This window comes from Dermacentor albipictus, chromosome 2 (assembly GCF_038994185.2).
Source record: "Dermacentor albipictus isolate Rhodes 1998 colony chromosome 2, USDA_Dalb.pri_finalv2, whole genome shotgun sequence".
NCBI classification, from domain to species: domain Eukaryota; kingdom Metazoa; phylum Arthropoda; class Arachnida; order Ixodida; family Ixodidae; genus Dermacentor; species Dermacentor albipictus.
In genome coordinates this window covers 149,959,000-149,977,084 of record NC_091822.1, presented here as the reverse complement: position 1 = coordinate 149,977,084, position 18,085 = coordinate 149,959,000, and the positions used below count along the sequence as shown (strand labels likewise).

Genomic DNA, 18,085 nt, shown 5'->3' with positions numbered 1-18,085 from the left:
CTGATGGCAATATTTGCAGATGAAGATGATGGCAAAGAATTGAGGCCCTTTTATAACATGAAGCAAACAGCTTTATCAAGGAGGCCAACTTCAGAAAGATATAGGCGAGCAATATATCCAGAACTTGCTACTGTTTTGGACGGCAGGGTGTGAGACCTAAGATGCACACATGCAACAGGTCCATTTGGCACTCAAAACAAAGTGCTTCATTGCTCTCAATTCACAGGGCATTCAAGCAGTACTTGTTCCATGGTCTTTATTTAATCCACCACAGGGAATCAATCAGTGGTTCGTCTTATGCAGCACAGGTAAGCTGTTCATGACCACTGTCGAGTTCATTCAAAGCCAATGATTCAGTCTTTCCGTCTGATGAGGAAGCAGCCGTGGTCTCTTGATTATACCGCAGATCAACTGAATGCAAGTTGGTTTTCTTTTTTTATGCATACAAATACACCTCGGTTTAGAAGAATTGTGAATTTCGGAGATGAACAGGCTTTGAAAGTGCTCCTCACATTCTTTCTGAAGGGAGTTTTACTGTGCCGCAGAAAGTTTGTTGTTGCCGAATGCCTAAAGGGAGCGTTCACCTTTTGAAAAACGGGTGTTTGCCTTGCGGGAGTTTTTTGTGGCCACTCACTCGCACTTTCCCTCTTCCCACAGGATTTCCTAGTGGGGCAGCTGCATCGTTGATGGCAGGCAATTTCCCACACCCATTCAGGGGTCAGTACTAGTCGTATGCACGGCTAATCGAGAATGTAAGAAACGCTTCGCTCCTTCCCTTTGTTCTGCATGAGGGTTCATTGTGTCTTTTATTTATTGCTTACTTATTTTTTTCTCAAAGGGACACTAACGAGCGAAAACAAAATATTTGAGCTGTTTTAGTTGTACTATAATACCGAAAATGCCACTTTTACCATGATAAGATGTTTGGTAAGCCAGAAAAGACGCAAAAAATGAAGGGGTCCGAAACACTTTTCCAGCATGGTAAGAAAACATTGCTTACCTGTCATAAAGGCTGCTGTGAACATGTGAGCCAAATATTACTGCACTGCGTGCTGCATGGAATTTGCAATCTCCTGTCAAACACCGCAAAAGAATTGCGTGCTTTCTCTTTGCAATGTCATCCTGCAGCAGCATGGAAAGCAGCTGGACCCGTCAACACTACTGGCTGATATCGTGATGGCGAGAGTATTCTCAGTAATACATAATTGCCAATATTGAGTTAAATTTAAAATATACATGTCTGCAATCTTTAAAAAACAAAATTAATTTTCTTCTTGCACTGTGCGTGGCCACAGAGATATGAGCGGTGTGCTGCGTAGCATAGTTTACTGCGGCCGCCATGGGGTGCCGCGACGAGCCCTTTCGGTGCCGCAACAAGCCCTTTCGGTGCTGCGACGAGCCCTTTCGGTGCCGTGACGAGCCCTTTCGGTGCCGCGACGAGCCCTTTCAGTGCCACGACACTCAGCTTTTAGCCGGGGCTTTGCCCTCTTGGCTTCTCCACAGTGTGTAGCTCCCAGTGTGCTAACAGAGATGAAAAAAGAGAGAGAGAAATATGGATATTGGTGCAGTAGCTCCACTTATTGTTAAAGATTCAAAAATTTGGGGGGCACGATGTTCGTGAGACGGCATTCTTTAATAGTGAGGGCATTCCATGATTAGTTAGAAAAGTGTTTCAGGGCTCCCTTCAAGGGTGGGGCCACTGAATTGAAGTTTATGCTCCAGCTCGCTATGACACCATGGATTTTAATGGCAATTGCTCGGGCCCAGTTACACTTTTAGCATTGGCAAAACATTTTATTGGTATTGGTATGTCCAGTTATGTCGCCAATCTGCAATGTTCCTGTGCTGCGTTTCAATGTGATGGTCACGCAAATTTACCGCTCCAGAAGCATGTTTACTTTTGTACATTGCTTTGAATATGTTGAATGTACATTCACGATAAAGCCTGCCATACCCTATCTGCGGCCCAGCCTCGATATGCCGGAAGTACGAGATGGTCGGTCCTGATGATCAGGTCTTGGCATGGTTATACATTTTTTTTCCCGACTCCCTAAAGTCACATGTTATAATAAAACCATGTTATGTTATGTTTAAGCATATTAAAATTGGGAATTAGCCAATGTTACAGGACGTAGTATGTGTTTCTTAATTATACATGTATGCATGCGCCGTCTCCAGTCACCGTACAAGTGCTGAGATGTCTAATAACTTTCCTGCCATCCATTCAGAGCTGTTTCTGGCGTTGCTGGGTCAATTTGGGGCCTTTCCCACTGTTAAGTTTTTCTGGCTGCTAAGTTTTCTTTCTGCGGTCTCCTGAACAATGCATTGACAGGGTACTACTGTATGAAGAAATATATTCAAATTTGGGACATCGGACTGAAGTACCGGCATCGGCGTTACAGTGCGAAATTAAAGCTGAACTTTGATCTTCATGTTCTCCTCTAATAATCAACCTATGACTCCGAAACTTACGAAATTAGGGTCTTGAAAGAATGCTTTACCGGACTCAACTGATTTAGTATTTCTCTTTAGTGTTCCTTTAAGATCTGTCTGAACCATGTTTGAGTTGTTAGTGCCACAGTATATCAGTGGTTTTTGCACATTGCACATCGTGATGTGAAATGGAAAATGTGTAAGTTATAGCCATTGAATCCATTGAGTGTGTTGGAAAGGCAACGTTTCCTACCGTTCGAAATTGCGGGTGCCTGTTGGAATTTAATGAAATTTTGTTGTGTGCAGCTGCTTGTGGTATTTGTTGTATGATGGCTGATGTTTTTGACACAGGTTTATTTTGTGTGTAATGGTTTGGCTTAGTGTTTTCTTGTGATTGACAGTTAAATTGTAATTTGTATTTATCTTATCTTGCTTTTTCCTAAAATTGTGAGGAATCGGTACTTCTAATTGGCTTGTGCGTTTTGACTTTGAATTTCACAAAGTTATGGGGCAGGAAACATTGGCAAGCACGACGTACATGGTGGACCATAACGGAAGGGAAGACCCGATTTGCATTTCAGACCATTAGATGTCCTATGCCGGTTGACCATATTTCAGTGTATGTAAAAATACCTATATGCTCTGATTTTGGTACACATTAGAAGGACACTATAGAGAAAAATAACTTGAGCTGTATCTGTAAATTAATGATGAAATGACAGCTGGGCGGGTTAGTATAGCAACGTGGTGAAACAGTGCAAAGGACTAAGACGAAGGTTCGTCCTGTCGTTTGCTGCCCTTTGTCCTTTGCGTTGTTTCACCATGTTGGTAAATTACCCTTCTATAAAACAATGACAAAAAATCCACTTATTACCTTTAAAGGAGGTTTTACAAGCCAGGAAAGTGGCACTGCCAGCTTTTTTTGCACCAGCTCATTACGGCATCATAGATTTTGTTAGCCTGTGCTCAGGCCTAGTTACTTCTTCATCGCTGAAGGTAGACTACATTGTTTTCTGAAGGAGCCAAAAGCTGCAGTTCGAGACTTTTGAGAACTCTTCCTACACCACAACAGCCCCAATATAAGAAAATAACTTCTGAAATCTACGACATCACCCTAAGGTACCAGTGCTGTGGTTCTTGCACAAAATTTAAGAAATAGAACTTTGGGATTCATTTTCTTATCTAATAAGGACCCTTTTGACACCTAAATAATGAAAATAGAGTTTTGGAACATTATCAGTCTGTACAGTGATTAAGTGTTCCTCTCCAGTGTCCCTTTATTGGTATAGATTTGGTGCGCTCCATTACGGCATCCCTCTTTAGGCCAGGTTACAACCCTAGCCAGGCCAGGGTTGTATCGTAAACGTCCACCATCATTCATAATATGCACTATTGCGGTGTGGCAGCGCCCTTACCTTGCATTGTTCGTTCTTCTTTTCTTGTTGCAGAGAAGTGAGCAACAAGTGAGAGAGGACCTTGTACAGTTTGGACAACAAGAATCAAGTCTCCTTTGATGACTGACAGATTCTCAGCTTTCCAGCATTCGGAACCCAAACATTTTTCATTGCCCCCCCCTCACCTCATATTTTCCCACTCAGGCACCCCCTTCCCATTTTGCAAGATTTTTCTCTTCTTCTCTCGCACAAGAAAACGGAAAGAAAAAAGGAGAAGCATCTGTAATAGCGTTACAACGCTTTGTTTATCATTTCGGGAAGGTGGTTTGAACCAGAGTGTGTGTCATTGTGGCGTATCCGCTGTCTTAAAGGAAACAATCTTTACTGCTGCTTTCGGTCCTGTTGGTTGCTTTTCTTTCTTTTTTTATAAAAATATGCCGTGGTGTGGGGTGTGCGGGGTCGGGGGAGGGAGTTATCGCGACATAGGCACATCTGTAAACTGCAGCTGTGTCAAAGATCGACGAGGAGTATTTTTATATCTCGGGGAGGGAGGGAGGGATTGGGGAAGGGGTCGTCGGGGCTGTCTGTTTTTTCGCTCCTTTAAGATTAAAAAAAAAAGAAGTTCTTGTTGTCCTAGCTCACCAATCGTTTTTCTTCTTCTGTGCAAGTCTTTACGCCTTGTTGGCCGCCAGAAAAGCGCGCCGTATTATTGTACTTTTCTCCTTTGCTTGTCCCCGTTCCCTGCTTCCTATGGAAAGTCAGCAGACGAGGCCAGCTTTCATTGTTTTGTTTTTTTTTGTACCATAAGATAAGACACAATCGTCAGCTCAAAAGTGGTGTGGTCTACTTTATTTTTTCTGGCGCAATCAATGCGATTTTTGATGCGATCACAGTGATCAGTTGCGATTGCAAAACACCGTGCCTCCGTTTACCTGAGGAAAACTGCCTCTATAACTAGCCAAACTACCGAGGCAAACTGGGAGGTTTATTGCAGTTATCTTTTGTCAGTTCAGCTTGTCGGTTGCTTGTCGGTAGGCGAAAGTTAATGGTTGGTTTAAACAGCACAGCGTAGACCACTGAAGCTTTTTGAGTGTTTTTATCATCTGCGGGCAGCGTCGCTGCTGCTAAGATTTCCAGCGACGTTGTTTCGATACTCATTGCCCGTAAAATTTTGCATTGAAAGTATTTCTTCCCTAAGCTCATAGAAAACACCTCTCATCCTGGTAATGAAAATTTAATGGATATGCGCTGCCCCATCCTTATTTTGCTGTGACCATACTGGATTTCGTCAAACCTGTTTTGCTTGCAATTTCATTCACGGCTTCTTTACTGTGCCAGCATAGATATGAGCCTCCTATAGGTGTGCAGGTGTTTCATGTGCAAAAATTTGGTTTGGTACCTGTAGTGGCCATTCTTTCGTGTATAGTCGTCAAAAAATAAAATCATCATTTCTATGAACTGTGTTTCCCTTGACCTTTCTTGGAAGCTCGCAAAATGGCTGCAGCCATAGGGGTTGGCAAGCTTTCATTCTGGGCAACGGGCGGAGGGAGGGAAGAGTTTTCGCGCTGGACATTGGTATTGGGGTTTAAGTATTTGCTGTAAGGGTGGTACAGCTTCAGTGGTGGAGAGGATTATACTGGACACTTCGCGATATGGACGGATGGCATTCTTAAAAGGTAAGAATTACTGACACTTCCCAGCAGTATACCTGATGCAAGCATGTTTGAGTAACGCTGAGACACTCGCAGTACAAAAAGAAATGTGATTTGTTAGACGCTTAGGTAGAAATGCCTTCGAAACATGTCAGTACCGAGCTTTCTTTCCTCGATTCTCCCGTTTATATACAAAAATTATATAAAAATTTCTTCCTGAGGTAGTTGGGTTGTGATTGCCGAAATACTCGCACAAAAGAGATTGCAGGCTGGCTCACGCGAAACGCTTCAGACTGCACGGTCTCGTACCTGAATCCCGCCCAACTTGAGCTCGGCGTACTGTTGTAAGCGTTTGTGGTTTTCCTTGAATAAAACTCTCCCACTCTCGCTTCGTAATGATTAAAGTAAACGCGCTTTTAAGTTTGCCGGCTGCTAAGTAGCTACGTACAAAGAGAAGGAAAGAAAAAGCCATAGCACGGAAAACAATGCTCACTAATTAATGCAAATGCTGCGTTCAGGAGCTGCCTTGCCAGATTAATGGCGCCACCGCCGCTAGTATTGCTCGATGTCCGCCGTACGTGAGAAGTAAATTGATGTAGATTCTAACAGAATGAACAGAACGTAGCCGCAGGGAAAAAAATCGCCTGAGCCAGCGACGAAACAGTTTCGGTTGCGGAAACCCAGCGCGCATGCGCGCTCACCCCCCTCCTTCTGCTTGACGTCATATCCTGTCGGCAAAATATAAAACAACACTTCCTGTCCCGTGCGAAATCTTGATTTCTCGTTTTTCCCTTCGCCGCACTTGGACGGAGAGCTACGGTGGCAGGTCGTGTGTTTTTTCCCCCTTCACCAAGTCTTCACTACTCGAACAACTCCTTCCTCCAACGACCCCCAAAATATGAGCTGCCAAAAAGCAAAGTAAGTGCGCGAATTTCGTTCTCGGCGTGCAAGCTTCGCGGTCGCCGAGCCGGCGTCGCGTCAAAAGTACGCACGTTTCGGTGTGTGCGTGTGGATCGCGCGCGAGATTAGCGGTGGCGTGATTATCTCTTTGCGCACCTGATGATCGCGTGCATTGATCTAGCACGTTGTTGCATTAACGCCGCGGAATTCAAGTTCACGAACACACATAACCGATTCGTATTCATCGCGCGCAATCCTTGCCGTGACAAACGTCGTTCGGTTTCGTCGTCATGGGAGCTACCGGCGTGGGGGCCGACGGTTTCTGCAGGCTATGCGTGGCGTCTGTTATGCAAGGCGATACCGGCAAAAGCGCGTCGATCAGTTTTTTCGCTTGCTGCGACGCGATCGTGGGAAGGAAGGTGTTCACGTGGATGCGGCATGCGGGCCTGGCAGGCCTGGCGGATTTCCTGTAGCCGCCAGTAAGGTGTAGTGTTGCTCCTGATTGTAGGCGTGCCCTTCGATCACACGAGCCGTGCTGCATGTGCGAGACGATCGAACGAAGGGGGCTTTTTATGGATCACGTACTTACGTTCGGCGTCGTCGGCAGCATGTTGGACATGACGAGATCGATATACGAGTTCTTGGTGAATTGAACCGATCTCTTCGACGTTCGCGCAAGCAACCGAATATGCCGAAGGAGCGCACGCATTCCCCTTGATGTCGTATGCGATGCTCTTTCGCTTGTGAATGAGAATCGAAGCGACTGCGAGGTTATGTTTGTGAGAACGATTGTTGTGGAGTTCATGTTCTGCGTGCTAGCTTTCGGTTTCGTGCTTCTGTTTTTGCTTGTAAGTAAAATTTCGGGCCAAACCAGCGTCTATGTGTTGTCGCTATGTCTTTCTTTTCTTTTGGAGTAAAAGCAAAACAGTGACTGTAAGCTTGGCTAGGAGTGCACAGACACGAAATATTTTCCTTGTACGGTTTCTCTTAAACAAACAGCACTGACTGTTTCAATTTTTTTTTACCGCATAACACTTCTTAATACGTATTATACGCTTTATAAATCGCATAATACGTTTTAATCAGAGCGCTATTTCGTTCTCTAAGCGACCAACCTAACCAGCAACGTTGACAGTGATCGCGGCTGCGTGTTTTGCTGTGTGATCTACTGGCTTAACTGATCACACGCCGATCCGAAAGTAAGGCGTGTACTGGAAGGTGAACGAAATGTGCACAGGTATTTACCGAGAGCAGATTCGAGGTCTAATGAAACCATGTAAAATGTACGAGCAGAGCGTATCCATGTAAAAAATAAGAGAAAGAGAGAAATAAGCCTTGCCCTCATATTTCACTTTTTCCTCTGCCTCGTTTGAATGGCCGAGGGATATGTACCATACCTTGCCTTGAAAGGTCGTTTCCCTGCAAAGCTTGCTGCTACGTGCGGCAAGCTTTGCAGGATATTCATGGCACGTGCCATGAAAATCCTCGATGTGCCCACACTTGGCGACGGGACGTAGAGCTAGCTGTATCTGTCCAAATTCGTTTTCTTTTTGTTTGTGTGGGTTTTCAGGTGACCCCACGTGTTTTCCCAATGACGTAAATAATTTGGGAAAAACCACTGTAGTCCTGACCGTAATTTTTCTCGCAATCTTTGCAACTACACTTGCGTCTTAAATTTGCAGCACTACGCTTAGCAGAAACGAAACAAATTTTGGCGGAGTGTAGACCTATATGTAATCGCCTCCTGACTTCCGGCACAAATTTTCATACCCAGGGGCCATCTGTAGCTTTAACAACAAACATGCCTCTCGAACGACGCGTCTGAGGCAGCCTACATAAGAATTACACACAGTGTATCACTGCTCCGTGGCTTGGGTGTCAGAACCTCCACATGAACCTCACATCTACAAATATCGTCGAGTCACATGCGAAGTGCATGTGGTCCATATGAGTCCAGTTGAGCAAAGTCTGGTGGCCGATTGGGATGGATAAAAGAATCTGAAACATTCTATTATCCATGAGCCCAACGCGTATATGTAAACACTAGGTTTGTCCAGTCTTCACGCTGGCATCTCTTGGAGGGATCGGTAAGCGGAGTGAACGAGAGAAAATTCGAACGCTGGAATTTCCTCGGCGAAGTCCGCCAATGATTGCACCTTGCTCTCTGATCGCGCGCGACGTCTGGTGAAGAAGGAACGCAGAAGAGAATAATCTCCGCTCCATCTCGATCGTCCGCGGGCGTCACCCGTACAGGATGTAAAACCAGTAAAATTTCCGCGTGTCTGTGTCTAGCGGAGCAAACGCCACGGCATTGACGTCGTCTGCAACATAGTCTTTTTCGTCTGCTGGATTTTCCCGCTTCTCTCCGCCTCCTAGGCTAACCTTGGACGAAAACGTATATAATTGAGGCGCGCAGCTGGTGGAAAGCGGGGACGCGCTTCGTCGAGGACCACACGGAGCAACCTGGGAGCGTGGCAGTTTTGTTCTGGGCACCCGAGCGCGTCGTTCTATTGTTCCTTACTCGCCTGCTGGCGAAACACCTTTCCTTTCGTTTTCCTTATCAAGAGTGAATTTAGTGACCCGGCATATCAAGCATAAAGGGAAAGAGAGAGAGAGAGAGTGCGTTTGTGGGCGTGAAAGAGAGAGAGAGAGACAACTAGCACAGGGCCGGTATTTTGTAGCGATGCCTTTTCCGATGCTATGCTTTTTCCTGCTTTTCGCGCTTGGCCAGTGGTCAGAGCAACGGTCTGCCCACATTATCAACGGGATCAGGCGGCCGTGTGTGGTGGATGATAAGAATAGCATAGAATAAGGCATAAGGCATCGCTACAAAATAGCGGCCCAGGTCCCGTTGTGAAAGCATTACGGGTAGTTAGCCATGTTTTTCTCTGGGCGTGTCTGCAGCATTTGTCGAAAGCTTCGAAGCTACTGCACGTACAGTTCGGTCCACTGCTAGAATTGAACATCTATCTAATCAGTAATAAAGCGTCGTATGTATAGGCTGCTTGAAAAATTTGGGGTTGCTTAAGAATTCGTGGTGTCGTGACTCGTGTAAACTCGTACGAGTGATATGCGGCAGAACTCTTATAACTGAGACATTTCGTCACCTTCATAGGAAAGAAGTGCTTGATATGATCCATCGGACGTACGCATATACGAAGGTGTTTAGTTTTTGGGCCTTTATGTTATATCTCACTGATATATTCAGTCGATGGTAGAATTCTAAGCGTACGTACGTTCCCTTTGACAGCAGATCATATACTGTGCGTTAACCGGTGTTTTAGCCGAATTACGTATTTGAGGTTTTAGTGGAACTCCCGGTGTCCTAAAACCACCGATATTGTTCACGGGAAAGTAGCAATCTCTCTCTCTCGTGGTTTGAGGTTCGGACAGCAGACATATTTTAAATTTTTTTCTGCAGGGTGCCCTGCGTTGCTACTAGATACGGTTCAAGCTATATCAGTCAAATAACTTCGGTGCTCCAAAGTCCTGAGCTTGAGCGCTTACTCTGTTGAGCTTCAGGGGACCATGCAGTATATCGTATTGCTGGAAACCTGACGACGTATGGAGCAGGCGACTCCTCAACTATAGTATACTCACACAATAGCTTCGCAAACTTTTGGCAAAGTCTGTGCTTAAGAGGAAGCTTTAGCTCGGGCCCAACTCCGACACGGGCTATTCAAATACGTGTAAAACGCAAAAACGTTTTTGTCAGGTAACCCCTGGACTGATTTTAATGAAATTCGTTGCATTTGAGAGAAAAAGTTACATTCTAGTGACTGTTGGAAGCGGAATTTCGATTTAGGGGCTGAAATTTTTATGAAGATTTTCAAAAATACAAAAGTTTGAAAAAAATCGAAGCATGAAGTTTACAGCTTAATAGGTCTGTATCAAGAACACATATCGCGGTTCTGTAAACGGCATTCATTAGATCATCCATAGCGGACAAATTCGATGTGTGAATTTGTACGTTATGTGAATTTGTTACGTTGTTTACAAGGGTTCTGCAAAAGCTGTATTTCCATATTACTTTTTTATTATTATTTTTTTAAGATTCACATGTGACACACCAATTTTGTGTGCTTGAGATGTACTATCATATTGAATTCACAGAATTGTGATATCATTTTTCCTTGCTGAGTTACAGCGTTGTAAAGTTGATAGTTACGTTTTCTGGAAATTTTCAATTTTCGCCAATTTTTAATAAAAAAATGACAACCTAAATCGAAAATTCGAAACGAGCAGTCACTAGATTTTAAGTTTTTCTTTTAAATGCAACAAACATCATCAACTTTGGTGCAGTGGTTGCCGAGAAAAAACGAATTCTCCTTTTACATGTAAAAGGAGAATTCTGCGGCTTTGTCATAGATTTGGGAGATACACCAGCGCGCACTAGCATTTATGTCCTATTGGTAAAATATGCACGCCCCTTTGGAGCTTCGGCCGTCGTCGCTCGGTCACGAGTTGTCCGAGGCTCCGGTCCTAATAAATGGCCTCCGTGATTGACGATCTCGGAGGCCGCGTCACGTAATCGTGCCCAATGCTAAGTAGCAGGTCAGTACTTTGACTCAGGCTAAGCTCTCATATCTTTTATACCGTAATCAATGTCTCTCTCTCCCTCTCCCCCTTTTATCTGATTCCACCGCATTGTTGAAATCGCCATCTTTTGTCAGCTATGATTGGCCCACAGGGCTGCGTCGGCGATTCTGATTGGCTCAAAATTCCGCTGTTACGGAATTTGACAATATGGCCGAATTCGACAGTGTCCAGGGACGGCGATCTTCTAACGGGTGGCTTTCCGAACCGTTTAAGATCAGAGAAGCGTGATTCTGACCGGTCACACGAGGGAAAGCGAACATTTCGCTTTCCGGACCGTTGCAAGTTCGCTTTCCGAACCGGTTCGCAAGCATTTACCCGACAGTGCACGGGAACGTTGGGCACACTTTGAGAAACTTGCATCCAACCGGTTTTCCATGCATATTTTGTGAAGATTCTGTGTTTGACCCGAAGTTGAAGGTCTGTTGACTAAAAACACGTATGATGTTATGATGTTGCACAAATGTTTTGTCTGTGCACAAAGCACTAAAGAGTGCCTACACCGGCATGAATTTCGGGTGAAAATAAAGTGTTCTATACATATATCATTGTATTCAGGGTTTGACACATGATTGCAGTTTTTGTGACAAACAGACACAAAAGAAGTATGAAGCAACATACCCTCAGTTTTGAAAACGAGACTATACACAGTAGTTCGTATGCATTTACCCGTCAGTGGATGTAAGCATTGGACACACATTGGGAAACACGTATCAACCCAGTTTTTTTAATGCATATTCCATGATTATCCTGTGTTTGTCACAGAATTGGAGGTCTGCTGACTGAAAACACGTACGAATTATATTGCGACACAGATATTCTGCGCGTAAACGGCCCGACTGGCCGCTTAAGCTGCAAAGTACGCCGCCCCGCCGTCTCGGAGGCCGGGAGGGAATTATTTCAGTAGCGTTAGTGGATCACGCCATAGAGTTTCTCACTACATTACCTAGAGGGAAATCTGGCGCTGCTGCGCTGTGGTATGCATGGGAATGCCGGTATATTGTGGATTCGGATTGGCATCGTTCTCGTAGAGACAGGACGCCTTGAAGACGCGCTTGGCAAGTACCGTTCCGTCTGTCACAATGATTCATCTTCTACTAGATCAGCACGTAAAAAGCTGTTTTAGCTTTATTATTACACGAAAACATGTTTTGTTTAACTATGAGAACTTGTTATTGTGTGTACGACTACATGTAACTTAAACAGTATCAGCGGGCCGCTAAAGTTGGAGGACAGACGACAAGGTTCGCGCTCGCTTTTGAAACAGTTGGTCGTCTGTTCTTGCTTTTCTTCGCTTGGTCATGCATCGTGGGTGAGTAAAGATGTAATATGCGTGAATGGAAACATTTTATGCAGATTTTACTTTGAGAACGCGTTATTTGCGTAGCGATATCCACGTTTTAGACGAAGCCTCTTACAACACCAGCCAACAGGAGCCTCGCAGGCACGTATACCGTCATTCCCATGACGGCACGGTGCCCCCTTAAGAAACTCCCATAGACGGTGGCGCCAGATTACCCTCTAGGTGTTATAGTGAGAAACTCCATGGATCACGCCGCCCCGCCATCTCGGAGGACGTGACGGAATTTGTTTCAGTAGCGTTAGTGGATCACAGATGGCGAAACGGTAGCGCGCGGAGCGCTGGAAAGGTTATTGCAGCTAAACTTCCTGGTCTGAGGTCACGATGAATGAAAGAAAACAGGAAAAAAAAAAAGAAGAAATTAGTGGTGTCGGCGAACTTGCGGTGCGTTGCTATCAGTCGGAAGAGGTGCGCACCGCTGTCTCCCTAGTCTAATTCCCCCTCCCGCTCTTTCGCGAATCAAGAAGAGAATGCTTGAATGGATTCGGAGGGAGGGAGGGAGGGAGGGAAAACTTTTGAGTCTTACGAGAGTTTCGCGGTTACGAGGTCTCCGTCGTCTTCATCTTCTTGGCGCTGGCGACTGGAGACTTCTCTTCAGCAAGGGTGGGTCCCTATTCCAAGGCTCCACTGAGTCGCGCTGCATCGCTCGCGTGCTGCACTAGGGCCCTTTGGGCCGTGAGCTCGCTGCTGGTGAGCCGACTCTCCCATTGCTCCGCACTCGGGTGTTCGTGTTTGTGGAATGCTTTGTTGCGTTCGCACTCCCAGGTGAAGTGGTAGAGTGTAGGTTTGGCACCGCACCAAGGGCAGGTGGCCCTGTATTGCGTCGGAAACATCTTATTAAGCACGTGTAAGTTGGGGAAGGAGTTTGTCTGTAGTCTGCGCCAGCTGGTCGCTTCCTCCTTTGAGAGGTCTTTGTGTGGTGGCGGATATCTAATTCTAGTTCCTCTATGTAAGTTCAGGGTCTCTGCGTATCCCCCCTCGCAAGCCTGTAGGTGGGTCTCCGGGGCATTCGACCACCCAGCTCGGAACGCTTCACCTCGAGCTAGGCTGTCTGCCCTTTCGTTCCCCACTATGCCTACGTGACCCGGGATCCAGATTAGTTTGTGTCGGGGCTTTTCCTTCTCGGTGGAGGTGGCTCCGCTGAGTATTCTGAGGGCAGTTTTGCTGATTCTGCCTCTCCTGTAGTTTCTGCACGCCTCTTTTGAGTCCGTCAGTATGTTGAGAGATCGGCCTGTTCTATAACCTTCCGCTGCCGCCAGCGCTACGGCAATCTCCTCGGCCTCCGCTGTGCCAGCGACCAACGCTTTTGTATATCGTCTGGAACGGAGAGGCTTATTCTGTTAGTGTCGCTCGGCAACACATGCAGTTGGCATTGTCAGGATTGGGGGCTCAATCCCTTCGTCCGTGGTCCTTTGCCAAGATTGGAGTACGGCATGAATTCGAAGGTAGCTGGCCCATGCCGTCGTCCAAATTATTTACGCTGAGATCGTTGATGAAGTGAAGAACTGCTTCTCATCGAGAACGAGGAAAAAGGGGTTTATTTACAGAAAATTAACTCAGTCTAACATGACTGTTTGAGAAAAATAGTATTAGTCCAACAGGACTGCATGAGAGAAGTGAACCAGTCTAACATGACTGCTCAAGAGAAGTGCGTCCAACAATCGCACAACCACAGTTTTTATACACTCGATCCGCTGGTCCTACGACGCGGCGGCTGTTCGTTTACACACCACCAACTCGCAGCTGCTCTGAAGACCAGTTTACAGACACAAAGGCACACACATTCCGAAGCCCAAGCGACGGCGTTGAAGGTGGTGCCGTTCCGGAAAATCGACGCCGCTCGAGGGACGCTCGTTGTTTTGCAACATGCGGAACCGCGAGAGCGCAAAAATAAGACGTTCCCGCGGTAGCTTCTTCAGGCGTGTCGGATCAGCTCCGCGTTGAGGAACTCTGGAATCATTGTCCCCACACCAAACTCGTCTTGTCACAATGTCGAAGCGGGCTGGAGGAAGGCGGCGGATTCCAGCGCAAAGGTCGCTTCTTTGAACGCCTCGCAGCTGCAGCGGCGGAGAGCGGGAGGTGCGCGTCTTGCACCCCTTGTCGTAATCGGGTGGCAAGGTGACAATCTTGTTGTGCAACCCGCCGTTCTTTACAGCATGTAGCCGGCTTGTCCGTACTACAGGCTGTTGATTAATTGCAAGGCACTATTATACTACACGATCGATGCCAACTCTGTTTGATGTACACGTTATTGTACACCTTGAATAATAATAATAATAATAATAATAATAATAATAATAATAATAATAATAATAATAATAATAATAATAATAATAATGATAATAATAATAATAACGGATTAGAGGCACTCGCCATGGCCAGTTGTTTTTTAATCCACTTTCATTTTCACTTATTTATGATTTCTTTATTTCAATTAAGAACTACAAGTAATTTCCCCTATGCTGTCCTTGGTGTCGTTGTTTGATGGCTTCTTATGATATGACTAATAAAACTTGGGCCCGTCGGTTTCCTTTCTTCTCGTTCATTACATAGCTGGTGGTCCCAAATTCGGCAGCTTTGATGCCTTCAGGTAGCATGTGCGGGCTCATTGACCAGTTTCCGTCACCCATATAGATCAGGCACTCGTGACTCCTGCATGCGGCAGAAAGGATGTTCCACATCCACCGCCAAGGTTTGTGAGTAGTGGCTGTAAAGCAGTGATTTGGGCTTGTTGGTAAGACATCGTGAGGCTTATAGCGCGTTAAAAAGACAAGGACGAAGGTGAGACGTAACACACACAGGCGCTAACTTGCAACAATCTTTATTTCGAGCAAGGGACCCATACATATATACAACTTTTTCGCGTACATCATACATGCGCTGTTTACAAAAAACCTTTACACACTATTGCGCAGGTACGATAACTCTAAACCATATATTGCCCTTTCCCACAAAGAGTTATCGTACCTGCGCAATAGTGTGTAAGGGTTTTTTTGTAAACAGCGCATGTATGATGTACGCGAAAAAGTTGTATATATGTACGGGTCCCTTGCTCGAAATAAAGATTGTTGCAAGTTAGCGCCTGTGTGTGTTACGCCTCACCTTCGTCCTTGTCTTTTTAACGCGCTATAAGCCTCACGATGAGTAGTGGCGCTGGCTAAACACTCCCAGGGTTGATTATAGTTGATAAAGTGGACGCGAAAAAGGCGCCGTTCTAGTTCAGTTGGTAGGATCATCGCACGCGTAATGTGAAAACTGTGGGTTCGTATCCCACCTGCGGCCAGTTGTTTTCAGAGCGTAGCTCGCAGGCGCGCGTTCCTATACGGCAAGCGTCGGCGTCCTACCGCGTAACCGAGCGAACGAGCACAGTGAAAGATGAGAGCGAACGCGGAGCGCAGAGGGGGATGAACAAAGCGGTGAAAGCGAAAAGAGCGCGAGGAGGAAAACGCAGGGGGAGGAGGACGCAGCGGAGCCATTAGGTGGAAAGCGGAGGAGGGTATGTTAAAGCCCCTTGAGAGAGAGAGAGAGACAAAAGGGAAGGAAAGACAGGGAGGTTAGCCAGTGTAAATACCGGCTGGCTACCCTGTGCTGGGGAAAGGGGTAAAGGGAATAAAAGGAGAAGGAAGAGAGAAGAAAAAAAGGAAAAAAAGAGAAAAAAAAATGCACACAGTAACGCAATGTTACGCGCAACAATAGTTAAAGGCGTTCGCAGCCTTCAAAGCCCCTTGAACTTCTTAGGGTATATATGGCGAAAGCGTGAGAAAGGTGGCTTTGGAGAAAAGCGTGGTGCCACGCACTTGGAGGAAGAAAAGCATAGGAGAGGCCCCGGCCAGCACGGACGTGTTGGAGAAAGTGTGGCGGAAGTCACGTGCTGTTTTTCGCAAGGGAGCACTGGGACTGGTACCCCCAAACGTTAACGTTGCCACAGCAACCGCGCTCCTGAAGCTCTCGCTGCTGCTCTAGGCCTCTGAAAAGGGAGATACGTTTTTTTTTTTTTGGCCCGTGTCTTTCTCGCAGCACAGTCTGTTCGCGAGACATGCTTGCTTTGGAGTGTGATGTGTAAGCTTGAAAGTTGTGTTTAGGGTCTGTGAGTGTGAGTGTCGGCTAGCAACATAGACACTCAAGTAACCACTTCACAGGACTTCGTCGCCGTATTCAACGTGCCAGGGGAAAGCACGGGACTGCGTCTGCTTCACTAAGGCTGTTACAGAAGTTTCGTAGCTCTGTTCTGACGCGCGTCGGCAGCACGCACTTCCGATGGTTCGTAGCAATGCAAGTTCAAAGCTCGCGCCTATCTGCTCCGTCGAGCTGATTGGAGGCGCAGAGGGAGATGGCACATTAAAGGGACACTAGAGGGAAACAATAAATCAGTTTAGACTAATGGAGCATTGTTTGAGAGCCCTGCAGGCAGGCATTTCGAAAAAATAGTTTGATTATTAGATGAGAAAATGAAGGTCCAAGTATCAGTATTTGAATTCCGCGCCGAAATCCCAACGCCGATACGTCAGTGTGACGTCAGGGATTCCAAAGTATGTTTTCGCATTTGGGCCGCGTTGGCTGAATAAAGGTTCCCGAAACTGGCCATGTTTAATATTTCATTCCTTTAGAACACAATGTAGTCAATCTGTACCGCTATATATAATTAGTAGGCCCTAGAAGATGCCATCAAAATCCATGACGTCACAGCCCCCAGGTGAGGGAACTCAAGTAGGCGTCGCCACCCGTATTTCGTTCTTGCGCTATTTCTGGCTTACCAAACGTCTTATCGTTGTAAGAGTGGTGTTTTTGGTGTTGTAGAACGGTAATTTACTGATGCAGAAGAAATCATTTTTCACTTTAGTGTCCCTTTAACACGGCTGCGATTCCGCGACTTCAAAAACGTGACGTCAGGGCCTCTCCTATTTTGTTTCTTTCCTCAATGGTGGCCGCGCATGAGGGGCTTTGCGGTGACGATGGCTACGAGATGGCGCCAGAGTAGCGTGCGTCGTCTGTATGGACGCAAAGCGCTGCATGAGCGGAGGTCGTCTGCGGCGTCGCCTGCTGTGAATCGCGCCCACGTGTCACCCACGCGCTTCCTTTCGCGATCTCCCTCTATTAGTGAGGAGTTGCGCCACACTTCGCACCATTTGCAACGTGTTGCACAAGACAGATTGCCCGTGCCGTACCGCGAAACGAAAACACGTACAGCTGCACTCAAATTTCCCCATTAGGGGGCACCGTATAATCGTCGGGGAAGTTTTTGCATTATTTTTTTTTCATTTGCATTTAGTTATCGTCTCTTTAGTTCATTTGAGAACTACAAGTAGTTTCCCCTATGATGTCCGCGCGCGCGCGCACACACACACACACACACACACACACACACACACACACACATATATATATATATATATATATATATATATATATATATATATATATATATATATATATATATATATATATATATATATATATAAATAACACTTTTCACGTGCGCCACTTCCAAGACCACCAAGTTGTTTCTGGGCACGTTAATCAAATTGATTGATTGATTGATTGATTGATTGATTGATTATTTTCTTGGGTGTGCTCTGCAAACCCTGTATTGATCAAAAGAACGGACTAGTCGACTAATTCGTGCGGCATAACTTGAGCTAACGCGCGAAAAAGCATGGAGGATGGCAGAAACGCTACGTGTGTCTTCGTCTCCTTGTGTCGTCCTGTATATGCTTTCTCGTGCTTTACATTCGAACATTCGAGCATTACAG

General features: G+C 45.9%; 2 protein-coding genes across 7 annotated transcripts in view; both read left to right on the top strand.

Moving 5' to 3' along the window:
- The window catches only part of Mi-2 (chromodomain-helicase-DNA-binding protein Mi-2 homolog), a 78,193-nt gene extending 73,941 nt beyond the window's left edge, over window positions 1-4,252 (top strand). For all 6 annotated transcript variants that reach the window (XM_065429180.1, XM_065429175.1, XM_065429177.1 and 3 more), the window contains 2 exons: window positions 658-752; window positions 3,882-4,252. In XM_065429180.1, the coding sequence (XP_065285252.1) occupies window positions 658-728 (71 nt within the window). In that variant the 3' untranslated portion in view covers window positions 729-752; window positions 3,882-4,252. The remainder of the gene's footprint in view (window positions 1-657; window positions 753-3,881) is intronic.
- A 1,993-nt stretch (window positions 4,253-6,245) lies between these two features.
- The window catches only part of Pgd (phosphogluconate dehydrogenase), a 74,495-nt gene continuing 62,655 nt past the window's right edge, over window positions 6,246-18,085 (top strand). The window contains exon 1 of the mRNA XM_065429186.1: window positions 6,246-6,397. Within this exon, the coding sequence (XP_065285258.1) occupies window positions 6,378-6,397 (20 nt within the window). The 5' untranslated portion in view covers window positions 6,246-6,377. The remainder of the gene's footprint in view (window positions 6,398-18,085) is intronic.